This window comes from Pipistrellus hanaki (assembly GCF_964339955.1).
Source record: "Pipistrellus hanaki genome assembly, chromosome: 8".
NCBI lineage: Eukaryota > Metazoa > Chordata > Mammalia > Chiroptera > Vespertilionidae > Pipistrellus > Pipistrellus hanaki.
In genome coordinates this window covers 60231136-60249245 of record NC_140510.1, presented here as the reverse complement: position 1 = coordinate 60249245, position 18110 = coordinate 60231136, and the positions used below count along the sequence as shown (strand labels likewise).

Sequence of the window (18110 nt, the reverse complement as noted above, 5' to 3'; positions counted from 1 at the left end):
AACATTGAAAACAAGTCCATTTAGGGGCAGCAACCTGAAAAGACCCAAGAGCAAATGTATCAAATAGCTTTCTTTGCTACACAAGCTTTGTTCAAATATTTTTATTTTTTCTTTAAAATAAAAAAAAAATATGTTGTGCCGGGACCGGTTTGGCTCAATGGATAGAGAGTCGGCTTGGGGACTGAAGGGCCCCGGGGTTCGATTCCGGTCAAGGGCATGTACCTTGGTTGCGGGCATATCCCCAGTAGGGGGTGTGCAAGAGGCAGCTGATCAATGACTCTCTCTCATTGATGTTTCTAACTGTCTATCTCTCTCCCTTCCTCTCTGTACAAAAATCAATAAAATATATTTTTTAAAAAATGTCATGATTTTAGATGATATTCATTAAACATTCTGCATTGGTGGGTTGAACTAAATGGTATAAAAGGTCAATGGCACAAGAGCAATGCAAGTGCATATTTATGCAAATAAAACGATAAAGTAGTTACACTATTCTTTGAGGGCCCAGATGAAGGGACTCTGATATCTAATAAAAAGTGAAGACCTAGACAGGATAGGATACCTGTTCCTATTCCTACATAAAACGAAGTACTAAGGTATTCAAGGTGTTGTTCAAAGTCCTATTAAGAAATAAAGGAAGTCTCATGGCCAATCCTAGAATCCTCAAATTAATTTTTAGTTTCTTTAGAAGAAAGAGAGAATCAATAAATTAAACACCCTTATAACGTAAGGTTTCTGCACTATAAATTATGCTAAGATCTGCAACTTCTATTTATTTATTTTTATTTTCTCACTACAATCTTTTCTTTCTTCCTTTCTTTCTTTTTTTTAGGTACTGTGCATCTTGGAAACAAATCTACTTTAGAAAAATCTGAGAGTAAAAAAAGTAAGAGTGAATAGATTTTGCTTGCTTTTGGTGTAGAAATGAGTTTTTAAATACCAGAGTTTCATCATCATTATTATTTCTAATACTGCGGTAGGTAGAATGATGGCTTCTCAAAGGTGTGCATGCCCCAATCCCTGGAACCTGTTATCTTACATGGCAAATGGACTTTACAGATTTAATTTAACTAGGGACCTTAAAATGAGAGAGATTATCCTGGATTCTCTGGGTGGCCCCAATATACTCCCCTAATCCTTAAAATGTGGAGAACCTTTCTTGGCTCTGGAGAGAGGGATAGTGATATGGAAGAATGGTCAGAGAGATGCTATATTCTGGCTCTGAAGATGGAAGAAGAGAATCGGATATGTGGGTGACCTTAAGAAGCAGAAAAATCAAGGAAACAGATTGTCCCCTACAGCCTCCAGAAAGGAATGAAAGTCTGTTACAAACTGGATTTTAGCCCAGTGAGGCCATGTTATAATTCTAATGCACATGAATTGTAAGATAATGAGTTTGTATTGTTTTAAGCCCACTATTTATAGTAAATTGTTATGGCAGCAATATGAAATTAATTCAGACTTTGGTTCTTAAAAGTGGGTTGTGGCTATAAAACATTTCTAAAAATGTGGCAATGGCTTTGGGCAGTGAGTAGAGGCTAGAAGAATTTTAAGTAGAATGATTAGAAGAAGAAGAAAAAAAAGCCTAGATTGCCTTGAGCAGTTTGTAGAAATGTGGATGCTGAAGACCCAGGGAGAACTCCGAAGGAAGAAAGACATGGAGGAGAACATCGATGTTGCCTCAGAGAATTCATAAGTTATCCTGAACAACACAAGTATGTACAAACATGGTTAAAGGTGTGAGGATGCAGAAGGTAATAAAGAATGTGTTTTTGGAAACATGAGGAAGAGGAGTCTTATTATATAGTGACAGAAAGTGGAGCAAAATCCTGTCTTGCAGATATATGGAAAGCAGAACTTTCTAGATATACACTAAGGAGGTTTCTAGATGATGAAGATGAAGCTGGTTTCTTTTTTGCTGCTTAAAGTAAAATGTGAGAAGAATAAAATAAACTGAGGGGAGGAGAACTGCTCAACAAAAAGAAATCAGGACTTGATGATTTGGATTTTCTTAGCTTACAAAGATTACAAAAGATGTTAAAATTGAGATTCTCTGTTAGGTTAAGAGTGCTCTGTAGAATGGCTGAGAGTGTGACTGAACAACTTTTTACTAGAGCCTCAGAAGCAGTGAAAGATCAGAATATTTAGTCACAGGAAGGTTCTTTGATGAGACTAAGCATGTAACTCGTAGATCTCAGCCATCTCAGCTAAACTAAAATATAGATATGTGATTATATTGGGAACATCTGTGGAGGAGCCTCTTGTGGAAACACATGGGGATTGAGCAAATCCCCATGACATACATGGGAGACCTATAAGGTTCTTGAGAATTTTATACCAACAGAAACAGAGATGTCCATGTCTAGTCCTTGGAGCCTCTAATCTGTCTCTTTACATGGTGAAAGAGAGTTTGAAAATGTGATTAAGTTAATGAAATGGGGCGATTATCTGGTTAATCTGAGTGGCCCCAGTCAAATCATGTAGATGCTTAAAATTAGAAAAACTCTCCTGCTGTGCAGAGAGGGATTTGTATCTAAGGAATAATAATTAGAGATGTAATGTAGCTGTGTTTGAAGATGAAAGCAGAAGGCAATGAGTCAAGAAATGTGTGCAGTACTTAGAGCTGGAAAAGGTAAAACAAAAAAACAAACAAAACAAAAATATTTTTTTTCTTACTATAGCCTCCATAAAAGAACAAAGCCCTGTGGGCACCTTGATTTTATGCCAGTGAAATTTTAGTCAGACCCTTAGAATTATGAGATGAAAACCTGTGTTGCTTTAGACTAAGTTTTGGGGAATTTATTACAACCACATGAGAGAACTACCATCTTTCATAAGATTAAAAAAAAAAAGAGAGAATATTTTACCTCTATATGATTATTTTACATATTTCGAACCAGCAATTTATATGTTTTTAAATGCTCATATCCTTGTTGCTTTTTAATTTTGAAATCTATGAATTTTTTTGGATATCTTCTCAGATTTTTTCTGCCCAAGTATTAACATATTTAGAATTATATTACTTATCTGAGTTAATATATTTATGGTGTTACATTTCCCTTATTTTAATCAGTATATAAAGCACACATTTTGCCAATTTAACAGTAGATACTTTTATTTCATTCTTGTTTTAATTTGCATTACTATAATTTTTTAGTGTAGTTGAGCACTTTTCACTGGTTATTGGTAATTTGTTGCTCTTCTACAAATGCCTGGTATTTGTCTTACCAGTGTTGCTACTATGTTGGTCATTTTTTCCCATGCTGTCCAAGAATAGGTATCCTATCTAATAAAGAGGGAATATGCTAATTTACCCTCACACCATCACAAAGATGGTAGTGCCCACATTCAGTAAGGAAGGATTATGCTAATTGACTTCCCCACCCTAAAGATGGCAGCACTTATAGCTATGGTAATAAGGAGGCAATATACTAATTGATTTTCCTGCCCTCAAAGATAGCAGCACCCACAAGTTGGCAGTACTCAATCCCTTCAGCCCCGCTGGGGCATACCTACCTCTGGAGTCCCCAGTTGCCTCAGCCCCCAAGCTGCCCTGGGCCGGGATGAGGTGCAGGAAAGCCTCAGATGGTGGCTGCTCAGCCGCCCAGGGCTGCCCAAGGCTCAGGTAATCAGGGCTGGCTGAAGCTTCTGCTGCCTGCAGTGGCAGCAGCAAAGGTTTGAAGGGGGATTGCAATCCCCTGATTACCAGATCACCTCCGAGGGCTCCAGGACTGTGAGAGAGGGAAGGCCAGGCTCTGGTGCATGAATTTTCATGTACCAGACCTCTAATGTTAATATATTACATGTTGAATTTTGCAAAGGTATACTGTTAATATGTTGTCTTACTTAATGTTAATTTTTAGGTTTTTAATTGTATATTTTTTTCCTAAAGAAGTTTGAAAAGAGCCATTAGAGAGAAGTGTATGGACAGGAGGAGATGGGGTCATAGAGTTACACAATCAGAGCATTGGATATAGCTTTTGACAAAGGGCACACCATTGTCAGACAGTAATAGTCCAGATAGCCATGCAATTTGAAGATTGCCCTAAAGTTACCTGAGCTCCACTTTCAGCTCTGGAGAAAGCTGATTTGGAAAAGAAATCAGGTAAAGCAACAGAATACAAATATCAGGCAGAACCCATCTCCCTTAGGTTACCCCATCGTTATCCTCTCTGCCACTGAGTCAGAGCTCAAACAGGAGCTGCATGCATAATGTTTGACTTTGTCTCCAGCTACCTAACTGCAGTGGACTAGCATAGCTGGAGAGCTTCCTGCAGAACATGACAGCACCTCTGTGTTTCATTGTCATGTAAGAATCAAGGGGGCTGACTGGATTGGGAGTTAAGACAATTTTTGTTGTTGTTGGTGTTGTTAATCCTTACACAAAGATATTTTCCCCATTGATTTTTAGAGAGAGTGGAAAGGAGAGAGGGGGAGGCAGAGGGATAGATAGAAACATTGATGTTAGAGAGACACATCAATTTGTTGCCTTCCGTGAGTCCAACTGGGGCCTGGATGAACCTGCAACCCAGGTATGTGCCTTTGACCAGGAATCAAACCTGAGACCTTTTAGTGTACGGGCCAATGCTCTACCATTGAAGGACACTGGCCAAGGTGGGAATTAAGACAATTTTATTGATGCCTGGTCTCTCTGGTAAAGCATTCTGTTTGGTGTGAGATTTGAGAAGTAAAATCTCTGGTTATGTATCAAAAATGCCACTGAAAGAAAGACTTTGAAACTCTGGAGATCTGTGGAATAAAGTTTTCTAAGTAGTACTTCTATGTCTTTATAGAAACAAACCCAACTCAGGAGGAAGTTGTACATGTATAATTATAAAATGATATAGACTGAAGAATATTCTTTTTCAGGGACAAGAGAGCACAAAGAAGAAAGTGTGAATTTTCAACCTGAAATATTTCCAGTGACCTGTGGGGAGATAAAAGGCATGTTATATATTAAGGAGTTTGAACAAGGTGGGTTTTATAGTCTACATTAATTTATAATACCTATATGAAGAAATCTTATATAGTAATGGAATTACCCTTTGTTCAGGGAATTGAGACTCCACTGTGGCCTGAAAGAAGGAAGGGATCCCTAAGATGATATTTTTATACTTTAAGAAATGGTGCTTATTAAGTGCTCACTTCCACATGGAAGTGTCCATGAGAATAGCCAAAGAACCAAAGAGAAGTGAAGGAGAATTAGTCTATGAGAGGAAAATATTTCATATTTTACTTTTTATCAGATAGAAAAGAGGCCTTCAGTGCCCACCTTCATATTCTATACGCCTTCTAAAAATATATATTTTGTTGAATTTTACAGAGAGGAAGAGAGGAGGATAGAGAGTTAGAAACATCGATGAGAGAGAATCATCCATCAGCTGCCTCTTGCACACCCCCTATTGGAGATGTGCCTGCAGCCAAGGTAAGTGCCCTTGACCGGAATCGAACCTGGGACCTTTCAGTCCACAGGAAGATGCTCTATCTTCTGAGCCAAACTGGTTTCGGTCCTATACGCCTTCTAGATAATCATCACAGGATAGGAAGTTTGATGTAGTGAGAAGACCACAGAATTTAGAATCAGAAAATATAAGGCCTGGTCTCAACTATGCCAAGAGTGACTGTTTCCACCCAGCTAGTGTTGCTCAGTATTTGAGCATTGATTTATGAACCAGGAGGTCATGGTTGGGTTCTAGGTCAGAGCATATACCTGGGTTGCAGGCTTGATCGCAAGTTTGGGGCATACAGGAGACAGCCAATCAATGATTCTCTCTCATTATTGATGTTTCTATCTCTCCCTCTTCTTTTCTCTCTAAAATCAATAATATATTTTTTTAAAGAACAGTTCTTGAGCCTGAAATTTCTTTTTTTTTATAAATATATTCTATTGATTTTTTTCAGAGAGGAAGGTAGAGGGACAGAGAGCTAAAAATATCGATGAGAGAGAAACATTGACCAGCTGGTTCCTGCACACCACCTACTGGGGATGTGCCCACAACCAATGTATATGCCCTTGACCAGAATCAAACCTGGGAACCTTCAGTCTGCAGACCAACAACCTATCCACTGAGCCAAACCGGTTTCGGCTTGAGCCTGAAATTTCTAATCTAAAAATAGGATAATAACAACAATAACAACAAAAAACTGCCTCATGGTATAACATTGAGAGTTAATTTACATCATAAATACAAAATGTTTTGTGATTTTTAAATTATAAAGTTTTACAATAATTATCTATTATAATAAGCTTCATATGAGATTTCTCTTAATATGGTCAGTGAACAGCAATTAACATAAATGTTTGCATCATAACTATTTTTTAGACAACTTTCCTGAGATTTAACTCATATATCACTAAATTTACCACTTGCAGTTTAGAATTCATGCTGGGATTTTTGTTTCTTTTTATTTACTGTATAAGATTATGTAACCATTATCAAAATCTAATTTTAGAACATATTTTTGTTCCCCACTAGAGGAAACACCATGTCTCCCAGTAGTTAATGCCCATTCTAACCTCACCCCATCACCCAACTCTAAGCAACCATTAATCTATTTTCTGATCTATAAACTGTATAATTCTAAGAATTTCATATAAATTAACTCATGTAACATGTGCCTTTCTGTGATTGGTTTTCACACACATGATATTTTCAAAGTTCATCCATGTAGTAGCATCCTATCTAATAATGGAGTGATATGCAAATTAACCATCACTCTGTGACAAAATGGCAGCCCCCATAGCCATAAGATGGTGGTGCCCAGTCCCCTCAGCCCTGCTGCTGGAGTGTCCAGCCTGTCCACAGGAGCAGCGATTTGTGTCCACACTGCCACTCCAGAGGTGGCAGATCCAGCCTCCCAGATCTACCACTGCTGCAGTGTCCGGGCCTGTCAGCCCCACCGGGGTTGAGAGGGACTAAGCAGTGAGGCTTGATACACCCCCAGACATGACAGACAGAGCCCGGACAGCAGGGCATGGAGGCTTCCTTAGCACAGAGGCAGCAGCAAATAGAGCATAGGCAGCAGAGCATGGAGGCTTCCTTAGCACGGGGACAGGAGCATCTCCAGGCCAGGCAGTCAGAGCCCAGACAGCAGAGTTTGGGGGCTTCCTTAGTAAGGTGGTGGCAGGAGCACCCCCAGGCCCCACAGACAGAGCCAGGGCAACAGGGCATGGGGGCTTCCTTAGCATGTCGATGTCAGCGAAGCCTCCAGGCCTGGCAGACAGAGCACACTGCAATGCATTGGCGCTTCCTTGGCATGGCGCATGGTGGAGGCAGGCAGAGAGCAGGGCATGGGGGCTTCATCTCCATGGCTGCAGCGAAACCTCCAGTCCTGCAGAGAGCAGAGAACCATGGGGAGTGGGCCTAAGCCATCTGTAGGACATCTCCTGAGAGCTCCCGGATTATAGAGGGTGCAGGTGGGCTGAGAGACTCCCGTGCACGAATTTTGTGCACCGGGCCTCTAGTCCTATATAATAAAAGGCTAATATGCAAATCAACCTAATGGTGGAACAACCATTCGCTCTGATGCATACTGACCACCAGGGGATAGACGCTCAACGCAGAAGCTGCCCCCTGGTGGTCAGTTCAATCCCACAGGGAGCATCACTTAGCCAGAAGCCAAGCTCACAGCTGGCGAGCACAGTGGTGGTGGCAGGTGCCTCTCCCACCTCTGCGGTAGTACTAAGGATGTCTAACTGCCTGCTTAGGCCCGGGGGTGTGCACTGACCACCTGTGAGGAGCAGGCCTAAGCTATCAGTTGGACATCTCCTGAGGGCTCTTGGATTGTGAGAGGATGCAGGCTGGGTCAACGGACCGCCCCCACCCCAGGTGCACAAATTTTGTGCACTGGGCCTCTAGTTTATTGTATTCCCTTCTTTTTACTGCCAAATAACATAATATTCCATGGTATAGATAGGCCATATTTTGTTTATCTATTTATTAGTTGCACTCTTTGGCTATTATAAATAGTGCTATTTTGAACATCCATGTGAAATTTTTGTGTGAACATAAAAATTTGGTACATTTGGGAATATATCAAGACGTAGAATTGCTGGGTTATATGGTAATTCTATGCTGGTATTTATTGAAGAAAAACTAAATTATTTTCTATAGTACTTCACCAGTTTATATTCCCACTAGTAAAGTCTCAGGGCTCCAATTTCTCTACATCCTAACCAACACTTGTTATTATCTGTCTTTCTTATTACCACCATCCTAGAACATATAATGTAGTACCTTATTGTTTTGATACCAATTTCTCTGATGATTAATGTTGTTACAACTATCTTTTATGTATAACAAACTTTCCACTGAATGATATTTCACAATTATTTTAATGTCCATTATTTCAGGGGTAAAAATTTTTTTTCAATAATGACTTTAAACTTAGATTTTAAAAAATGGTATAATACAGCCGAAACCGGTATAAAACAGCCGAAACCAGCTCAGTGGTAGAGCATCGGTCTGCGGACTGAAAGGTTCCAGGTTCGATTCTGGTCAAGGGCATGTACATTGGTTGCGGGCACAATCCCAGTAGGGGGTGTGCAAGAGGCAGCTGGTCGATGTTTCTCTCTCATTGATTTTTCTATCTCTCTATCTCTCTCCCTTCCTCTCTGTAAAATATCAATAAAATATATTATTAAAAAATGGTATAATACAGGGCACAGATGTTGCCATGGTGCCATTCTGAGCAGCAGAGATCTCAGTCCAACTTGAGTTTCTGCCTCCACACTGAAACAAGGCCATCAGAGAGTCTGGCCTGTCCTCTATCTCCAAAATTCAATGACAAGTTGCAATCCTCTCATTGTTCAGAATCACTTGCTTTTCCTTGTGATTTTGGAATATTTTTATAATGTTGATTTTTTTATGCTAATGGTCATGTTTTTTTTGTTGCAATACTGTCAAAGAAAAGTGTGCACAAAGCAGGAAATCTCCTTGGAGGAGACTTACAGGATGGGTTTGGGGATTCTGAAATCTGAGAGGGGAAGCCAGATTCTCCTGCTAGTGATCTTGAGGCTAAATTGGGTGACTCCAGACCCAGTGTGATGGGAGGCCAATGTCTGAGCTCTGAGGACAAAGAGACTTCACTATCAACTTGCCTGGGTCTTACAGGAACCAAAAGAAAGTGTATAAGAGGCGAAGATGGAAATTGGTTCACCCCTAAGGAATTTGAAGAGAAAGCAGGCTACGGAACCTCACATAGTCGTTGGAAGACTCGTGTGCACAACTGTGGGTATACCCTACAATGGCTGACGAAGGTATTCCAGTGATGGAGAGAAGTTATGCTTTTTTGTTGTTGTAGTTGAAGATAAGGTCATTATTTTCTCACCAAATATATATTGAGTTATGGCTAGAGCCCCAAGGCTACTGATTTTATCCTTTTCCCTGAGAGAGGTGCCAGACCCTCAGACATCAGTATAAAGCAGCACATCAATTTGTTAAAAGGGATTTATTGGGGTAGATGCAGGAGCCTGAAGAAGAGAGAGGTCATTCTGACTCAGGTGCTTGATGACAACTTTAGGCACAGAAAGAAAGGAGACAGTCCAAAGTGGGCATAAGGAACTCCAAAGAAAGAATGGTGTGAATACCAGAACCACGACTAATGTGGCTCCATGGGTTGAGGAAGACAGATTATGTATGATATGGCATAATCCATCCATTGGGAAAGTTTTGGAGTGACTTAATGCCAGGTTAAGGAGTTTAAACTCATAGCACATACAATACAGAATCAGGGAGTCTCCTGGGGTATAAAATAACACCTTTAAAACAGTATTTCAGACAGCATGGGGCCTGGAAATGACTTCACTATAGTGAACCTACAATGCTCAGCTCCAATGTCACCCCTCTCTGAATATTCCCTGACTCACCTGGTTTGTTATCTTTTCCCTGGGTTCCCTGACCGCACTGTTAAGGCCCCTTTCATAATGTTTTATACTTACCCTTTCATGAAATCTCTTGTTCTCCTAGACCCCTCTAGGGTTTATACATGTTTGTGTGCCCAACATTGTCTAGAGTGTCTGTCACCCTGTAGGTGTGTTTGTTGAATAGCCTTGGTGTAAGGACAGAAGCTTGAATGGCACCAGTATGAATGGAAGGGAGGTGAGAGGTGTCAAAGAGATTGTGAAGGAGAACCTCTTAAAACTTAGGAAAAAGGCACAAGAGTAGGGAAAAGTTTGTAAGGGTGAACTGATGAATTCTAGAATAAGAACAGGTGAGGAGAGGGAGGTGGTGTCTCATTTAGACACCTTGGTTGGAGCTTACATTGAGTGGTACATCCAATAAGAAACATTTATGAGGAGGTGTGAATGCCAGACTCACAAAACATAAACACAGGCTAACCATATACTTGCATCTTTTTATCTTTCAGAAGGGACTACTAGCTACCCCTCCAGCAGAACATGGCAGGTCAAAAAAGGTGATTATTAGTTTATGCAAGATCTCATGACATAACTGATTTTATTATGGTTTCTCAAATGTGTGATTACCATTAAATTTCTTCTAGTCAACCCCCCGCCAGCCATTTTTTTTTACATGTGCCTTCAGAGATGCTACTTTGAACATTAGGTTGTATACAAGGCCATCTATGATGGTAAACCATTTGAGATTAGGATAATATGGATTCATCACAATAACCTCACAGAACAGTTTTAGCTATAGATGCAGATGTTATAAGGGTGTCAAATGTAAAGCAAACATAATTATGGAATTCATTAGAAAATGTCTTAATAATGTCACAGGATCATCTTAAACTCAGTCCCAGATTTTGTTCATATTTTTATATCCTCTTCCATCATTCAATAAAATATACACACAGTTATAAAATTCTTTCTCAGTTGGAATATTTTGCCCTCTATGGTGGCGCTGTTAGGGAGAAAGCTCTTGGGAGATTGATGTAGCTTACATGATGGGCTGACCTAGAAAACTGTTCACTTTGATGCAACCCTTTGCCTGCACCTCAGGGGCTGTGCAGGCCTCCTTTCTACTTATGAAAGTGCTTCTTCCCTCTATGTAAAAAGGCTATGGAGGCAACAAACAAAATATATAATGTGCAGTGCAGATTTAGCAGCAAACGATCTTTTTTCCAGACTGAGTATGGATGAGAACTTGAGAAGGAAGGGAAAGTGAGAAGTGCCATTCTCATACAATTCAGGTAGAAATGCTGTCCAAGGCTTTTGCTGAACAAGTTGCACATCGCTGTTCACTGGGACTTCATATAACACTGAAAATGTAAGGTCCAGGCCTTTACATTATCTGATGTTCTGGGTCTTTGGAACTACCAGTCCTTGGGACATTTCACCCACTGGGTTTACTGAAGATAAAATATTTTAACATACTTTATTTAGTGACGACTTTAAATAGCAATGTCTCTACTATTCTCCATGTGTCTAAGGTTACTCAATCTGTATTACCTAAAAGAGCTAGCAACTTCCAACTCACATGTTCTATCCTTATCAATGGGTATAACACTTAGCAGCTTCAAGGTTCAATTGCCCCTATATTTTGTGTCTCCTTGATTAAGAACCAAACTGACCCAAAGTGACAGATCTCAGGACCCATTACTACCTCAGTGGATACTCTTTGCTTCCCAGAACTTTTCTTGCTGATGGAGCCCCCAGTTTCTGGAAACTTCAGTGTTGCACTTGGTACCACACAACACATCCCTGTCTCCTGATAAGGGTCAATTGTACTTTCATGTGACAGCTATTGTGTTTTCAAATAACCTGAAATGCTTAGGCAAATAATCATTTATTATATGTTAATATTAGCTAAAGAGATAGCATGTAATCTCTTTTCCTAAATGAAACAATAATCATTTATTTACTCATTCAACATACAATTGTTGAGTGCATAAACAATGCCCAATGTCCATTGAAGAAGATTGAAATAGTATCCCTGGCCTTAAGGATTGCTTCAACTTTGGTGTCTACCATGGAAGAATAATTTGTTGGTTTTTTTTTTTCTCAAATAATTTCTGATACTTCCTAATTCATATGTGTTCTTCCAGGTTCAGAAAAGGTTGTGCAATCTAGATTCTCATAATGGTGGCCTTCTGGGGTCTCACTGGGAATACATTGTTTTACCTTCTAGCTGAGAAGTTCAGACGTATGTAAGGTCTGCTGCCATGAAGGAAATCTCTTCTACTGTAATACTTGTTCGAGCTTCTTTCATGGGTACTGCCACCTCCCACCTGTGGAAACTGAGAGGTTTGTGAGATGTAGCCCCGGCTCCCCTTAGGGCCTTTTCCTCCTGTCATGCACACTCTCCCGGCAGAGTTCCTCCTTGTGTCTGGATGGGGAAGAAGCAGGGTTGAAGGTATGGGGTCCAATGGTATGATTCTGGGATCTGTTTAAGCACCTGTGAGCTGGAGGGTAATGTTTTCCTACTTCCTCTGTAAGGCTGAGGCCAGTAGCTACGTCTTTGCCTATATGCCACTACTATCCTTTCCAGAACTTTCTTAGCACAGATTCCTGTTCACAGGAGTGGAAATGACAGTGGTTTATGTTCTGTACTTATTCAGAAATGGCAGGAAATATGGACTTTTTGCCATGTTCTCAACTGGTTTATTGAGGCCCAAGAGCCCAAGGGTTAATGCCCAGTCTCTGACACTCAGGCCTGGTGGGCAGGGTCCTTGTGCTCCCACCAGCTCAGAGCACACCACTCACTCTGACACCAACTTTTACACCCTCAACTCCTGTTGCCACCCTTATTGGGAGAAGCGTCATTGGCTCAGACCCCACATGTAGGTCTTGGGGACTCTAGAGAGTATCCCCTTCAGTCTCAGGTTGTGCCCATTGGCCACTCCTGAAAGGAAAACAGTGGCAGACATAGGGACAGTGGCTGTTTCTGGGGCTTTGCCTTGCTCATTTATGCCAAATATCTCAGGAGCCCGTGGAGTTGCACCTTGTGCAGGGTGAAGGAGTTTTCAGGAAATCAGCCATCTGCCAGGGAATCTGAAGTTATGGCGAGGCTGATGGGGCCTGAGGAGCAGCTGGTGAGTCAAATTCAAACCCCAAGATCGTTCCTTTCTGCTTGCATGTGAGAAGTCATAGGGTGGGAGGAGGGCACCAAAGGGAGTCTGCTCTTCTGACCAGATCTCAACATGCTGAACACTCACCAGAACCTGTTTTCAGAAAAGAAAAAATAAATCAGCCATTATATGTCTATTTCCTAGAGCCATACCTGTTTAAGGAAACTTCTTGAAAACCAGTGTGTCCATGCTTCTGCTGTGCATGCATGTGGGCTCATGCTCTCTAAGCTGCTTTTCATTCAAATACTTCATCTCTTGTAGAAATGTGAGTTCCTCCTCTTGATGATCGAATGCTATTCAGAGAGCAATGTTTTTCCAAATATTCAACATGATAACTATGTGAGTAACAATAAGAAAACATAATTATTGGCCTCCATTATGTTATCTGACCTTGATATGGGCTCTTGTGGGATTGGTGATCTGAAAACCATGGGAGTGAGTACACGAGATGCTGTTTTTCTTACTATGTATTTCAGCTGGATTTTATAGGAATCCACAGAAGGCAGACATTGTACTGTATCAGAAATCCTCTCATTGATATGCTTTTTTCATCAGCGAATAGAGATTCTTCAATGCATGGCAGATTTTTGGATGCTGAATGAAATCAAGAAGAAGCTAAGTGAGCGGGGTTACCTCAGCGTGATGGGGTTTATGCAGGACGTGCGCCGCATCTTTCGGGAACACAGGGCATCTGAAACGGTAAATGGCCTTCCCTGTTTCTATTTCATCTTTTTTCCATTGAGTCGCTTTGCCCTCATTTTTTAGAGTACGGAAATTTTATACTTTATCTCATCCTATCATAAGCCTATACAAGCAAGGGATCCAAAAGTGCGTGACTTTTACAATTCAAGATAGAGCATTACAGGCCCTGAGAGCTCATTCCTCTCCTGAAAGGCAAGAGGTGCCCATTGAGAACACTGTGTCCTTCCTGCTCAAAACAAACTGATAAGAGAATTGCATCCTAAAGTTATATTGTGCTTCTTATCTCTCTCCAAACATTCTCAAACTTCTCAGAAATTTTAAACTCCAGGTTCCTTTGCATGTAAATGAATATATAGTTAACAGACAGGAATAGAAGTGACAATGTGAAAGGAAGATAACTGATTATACTTAGACTCCTGTAATATTTGATATTTACACAGACCTTAGATTACTATTTAAGTTAACACAAAGGCAAACAACCCAAACCAAATGAGTAAGAGTCCCCAAGTATGGTAATTATTTTTCATTTTTGCCTAGATAATCCTATATAATGAAGAGGTAATATGCAAATTGACCATCACTCCAACACACAAGATGGCAGCCCCCATGTGGCCAAAGATGGCAGCTCCCTTGTGGACACAAGATTGTCAGCAGGGGAGGGCAGTTGTGGGCAGTCAGGCCAGCAGTGGAGAGCAGTTGGGAGGGATCAGGCCTACAAGGGAGGGCAGTTGGGGGTAACCAGGCCTGCAGGGGAGAGCAGTTATGGGCAACCGGACCTGTAGGAGAAAGCAGTTGTGAGCAACTAGCCTGCAGGTGAGGCAGTTGGGGGAAACCAGGTCTGGGGGGGAGGGAAGTTGGGAGCAGCCAGGCCAGCAGGGGAGGACACTTAGGGGTGACCAGGCCAGAAGGGGAGGGCTGTTGCAGGGGGACTAGGCTCGTAGGGGTGGGCAGTTAGGTGCTACTAGGCTGGCAAGGTAGGGCAGTTAGGGGTGACCGGGCCAGCAGAGTAGGGAGTTGGGAATGACCAGGCCTGCAGAGGAGGACAGTTAGGGGCAATCAGGCAGACAGGTAGGTGAGCAGTCCTGGTTTGTGAGAGAGATCCCAGACTGGAGAGGGTGCAGGCTGGGCTGAGGGACACACACACACACACACACACACACACACACACCCTTTCCCTCCTCCCAAACTTTTGTGCATGAATTTCATGCACCGGGCCTCTAGTAGTAAATAATCATGCACTTAGGACAAAGAAATTACTCTTCGCTACATGAGTTTTTAATCTTAACCTGGTTAATGTAATTTAGGGTTTTAGGCAAGAGTTCTGATCATACTCAAATTGCAAGGTATCTAATGACACTGATAATAAACATCATCATTTTTTTTTTTCCAGCACAATAACTTTTGCTGGGGAATGAGACTGGAGAAGCAATTTGAGCTGAATTTCAAGCAAGTGTTTGCTGTCCAGGAAACAGAACAAGAACATACAACAAAATTAAATTAGAAGACAAAATTAGAAGTTCAACAAAAAAAAGAAGAAACTATGTCACATACAATGGAGCCCCCACAAGACCATCAGCAAATTACTCAACAGACATTTTGTAGATCAAGAGAGAGTGGATGATATATTGTTATGTAAGATTAGTACTCAGCAAAGCTGTCCTATAGAATTAAAGGAGAAATAAACCCATCAAAGAGAACTTGAGAAAGTTCATGACCACTAGCACTGTTTTATAAGAAGAGCTAAAGCAGTGGTTCTCAACCTTTCTAATGACATGACCCTTTAATACAGATCCTCATGTTGTGGTGACCCCCAACCATAAAATTATTTTCGTTGCTACTTCCTAACTGTAATGGCTCTTGTTGAAAAGAAAAAAAAATGCTCTCATCAGTGTATGGAATCTTTCCAGATTCGATGTTTGCTTCGTTGGGAGAAACGAATAGAAGTACATGGAGAGAGGGTAGAACCTTCCCCTGTATCTTAAATGAAATAGGACAGGAACCCTTATTTACAGCCGGATGAAGTCAGGCTCAGGGAAACAAATGTAGAAGTCAGAGAATGTTGCTTCTCCAGGCCTGTTTCTGAACATTGAGACCTAAAGCGTCAGGTCTCTGTACCCTCTTAGAAAGTTGCAGCAGCTGAGGACAGAAGTATTCACAGGCTTTTTTCATGTTTTTGACAAGCCAGGGGACTCCTGAGGGTTGGTCCTGCTCCTCCCCTGGGGTCCTGCTCTCCTGGTATCCTATCCCTCCTTGTCCTCCACTCCTATTGCCACATGTCCTGATGGCTGAGAGAACAATCCTCCCCTCGCCCCCCATCCCCCACCCCCAACCCCTGTCCCCCTGCAGCAGGCCTGGGGCTGCAGGAGGATGGAGACAGTATCTGAAAACACTCAGAAAGTTGCTTTCACTTCTCATTTCCCCATTTGGGTGGAGCCCTCCCCCGGGGATGTTCACTCACTTCCTGCTCAGGGTTTGGCAGCCCCAGTGGGCCCAGGCTGGGGAGACTGGAAAGATCAGAGGTCCAGGCAGACCCCAAGGCAGGACGATGGCCAGTGGGGGCAGGGACCTCAGCACCAGGTAAATCTGTCTCCCTTTAATTTTCTGTCTGTGCTGCTGCTTTAATGCTGCTTGTCTAAAACTAGACCTCATCCTGCTTTACAAAATGTAATGAAGTGGAGGAATTGGATCTCTAAACTGCAGAGGGACAGCTGCTGGTGTGAGTGCAGCTGCCCAACCCACAGGACTCTTGTCTTACAGCTAGCTTCTGCTCAGCTGTGTGTCATTTGGACTCAGCTGTTGTTTCTGATGCTTTGAGGCAGTGATTTGTTATTTTCTTATGATGTCTGAATTCGTTCATTTTCCTCAGGCCCTCTCTCCTTTCACCTAGGTCTTTTCAAAGAGGGTACATTAAAAAGTATAAAATTTTGGGTGCCTTGGTCCCCTAGCTGACCTGGGGAGGGGCCAGCCTGGGCTTATTCTGGAATCTGTTTAGAGGTGTGAGTTCTTTCCCCAGGGATCTTGATTGAAGGGAGTAAAAGGAAGAGGAAGGCCCAAGATGTGGAAGACTAGTGCTGTGCTGGCTGAGTATTTATATCTGTATTTTCAGTTTCATTCATTATACATCTGACAAGAAAAAGACTATATTAACCCTGTCTTTTTTTATAGTAATGGGTCAGTAAATAATATTACTTAGTATGTTTAATTGCATGTCTTTTTAATACAAAAGAAATGCTTTACAGAGTCTTAATCATAAAGTTTCAAATGGCATAAATGTATATAGAGAGAAAAATCCTATTTCACCACTCACCCCACTGCAGCTTCCAATCCTGGTCCTTTTGAATGTTATGTAGAGAGAGACATAGTATTTTATGTCTCTCTCTGCATTTACACATATAACTTATTTTCCCAGGGAAAACATTTGTGTCTTATATTTTAATGATAATTTTACATTGTATATACCATTCTACATTGTATATACCATTCTAAAAAATTAATATTACAATTATTAGAGGACTTTTCATGTTAATAAACATATGGATCCACCTCACTTTTAACAGTTGCCTATTACTCCATGGAACTGATATTTAAATCATTTATGTTCTTTCCCATTGTTCACTGTTACCAAAAACTGCAATAAATAACAATTATATATTTCTGTTTTTGCATATGTACAAGTGTTTGTCCTATGTCAAAAACCAAAAGGTGAAATTGTTTAGACAAAGGGTACTAATATTGAATTGTTTATAGATCCTATCAAATTTCCTTCCTAGAGGTTGAACCACTATATTCTCCTACCACTAGCTGATGAGCCATCTCTCCACACCCAGACTTCACAGAAGTGCTAGATAAAGGGATGCATCCTATTCATTTGCATTCTCAGAATACATGGGCAGTTGAATGTGGTTTTGTGTCTCTTGACCATTGAAATTGCCTGGTCTGTCATTGCTGGTTTATTTTTGGCCAATGTAATCAGTTGAGGTGATTGTCCTATCTGTAATGATATGGGAGAGTTTGCTATGTAGTTTGAACTTTATAAATATACTTCCTTGTCTTTTAACTGTCTTTTGGTGACTTCTATCTTATTAAACCTTTGAAATTTAGAGTAAAAAAATTATTATAGTACTGATTTAATAAGATAGATGCACCCTTGTTATTACAAATAAAAGTGATGAAAAAAGTTACTGGTGATTTCTGTCTTTAACCATAGTTCTCTTGTTCTTAAGGTGGCAGATTCAATTCTACCTTTACTTCAAGGAAACTCTATTCTCTACTATCTTCAAACACACACACACACACACACACACTCACACACAAACATATATTAAATTTTGGGGCAAAACTTTTCTTCCATTGGTGCAACTTTAACCTTCACACCTTTA

General features: G+C 40.9%; 2 protein-coding genes across 19 annotated transcripts in view; both read left to right on the top strand.

The window, feature by feature from the left end:
• The window catches only part of LOC311626405 (uncharacterized protein), a 54729-nt gene extending 39460 nt beyond the window's left edge, over window positions 1-15269 (top strand). For 14 of the 15 annotated variants that reach the window (XM_084891679.1, XM_084891676.1, XM_084891685.1 and 11 more), the window contains 9 exons: window positions 833-886; window positions 4870-4974; window positions 9114-9259; window positions 10369-10416; window positions 12090-12205; window positions 12885-12993; window positions 13291-13368; window positions 13585-13728; window positions 15122-15269. In XM_084891679.1, the coding sequence (XP_084747805.1) occupies window positions 833-886; window positions 4870-4974; window positions 9114-9259; window positions 10369-10416; window positions 12090-12205; window positions 12885-12993; window positions 13291-13368; window positions 13585-13728; window positions 15122-15232 (911 nt within the window). In that variant the 3' untranslated portion in view covers window positions 15233-15269. The remainder of the gene's footprint in view (window positions 1-832; window positions 887-4869; window positions 4975-9113; window positions 9260-10368; window positions 10417-12089; window positions 12206-12884; window positions 12994-13290; window positions 13369-13584; window positions 13729-15121) is intronic. The other variant, XR_014795678.1, reaches the window with a different exon arrangement.
• A 389-nt stretch (window positions 15270-15658) lies between these two features.
• LOC311626431 (nuclear body protein SP140-like protein) overlaps window positions 15659-18110 on the top strand; it is a 34696-nt gene continuing 32244 nt past the window's right edge. Inside the window, exon 1 of one of the 4 annotated variants that reach the window (XM_084891820.1) lies at window positions 15659-16308. In XM_084891820.1, coding sequence (XP_084747946.1) covers window positions 15899-16308 — 410 coding nt within the window. In that variant the 5' untranslated portion in view covers window positions 15659-15898. The remainder of the gene's footprint in view (window positions 16309-18110) is intronic. The other 3 variants (XM_084891821.1, XM_084891818.1, XM_084891819.1) reach the window with 3 other exon arrangements.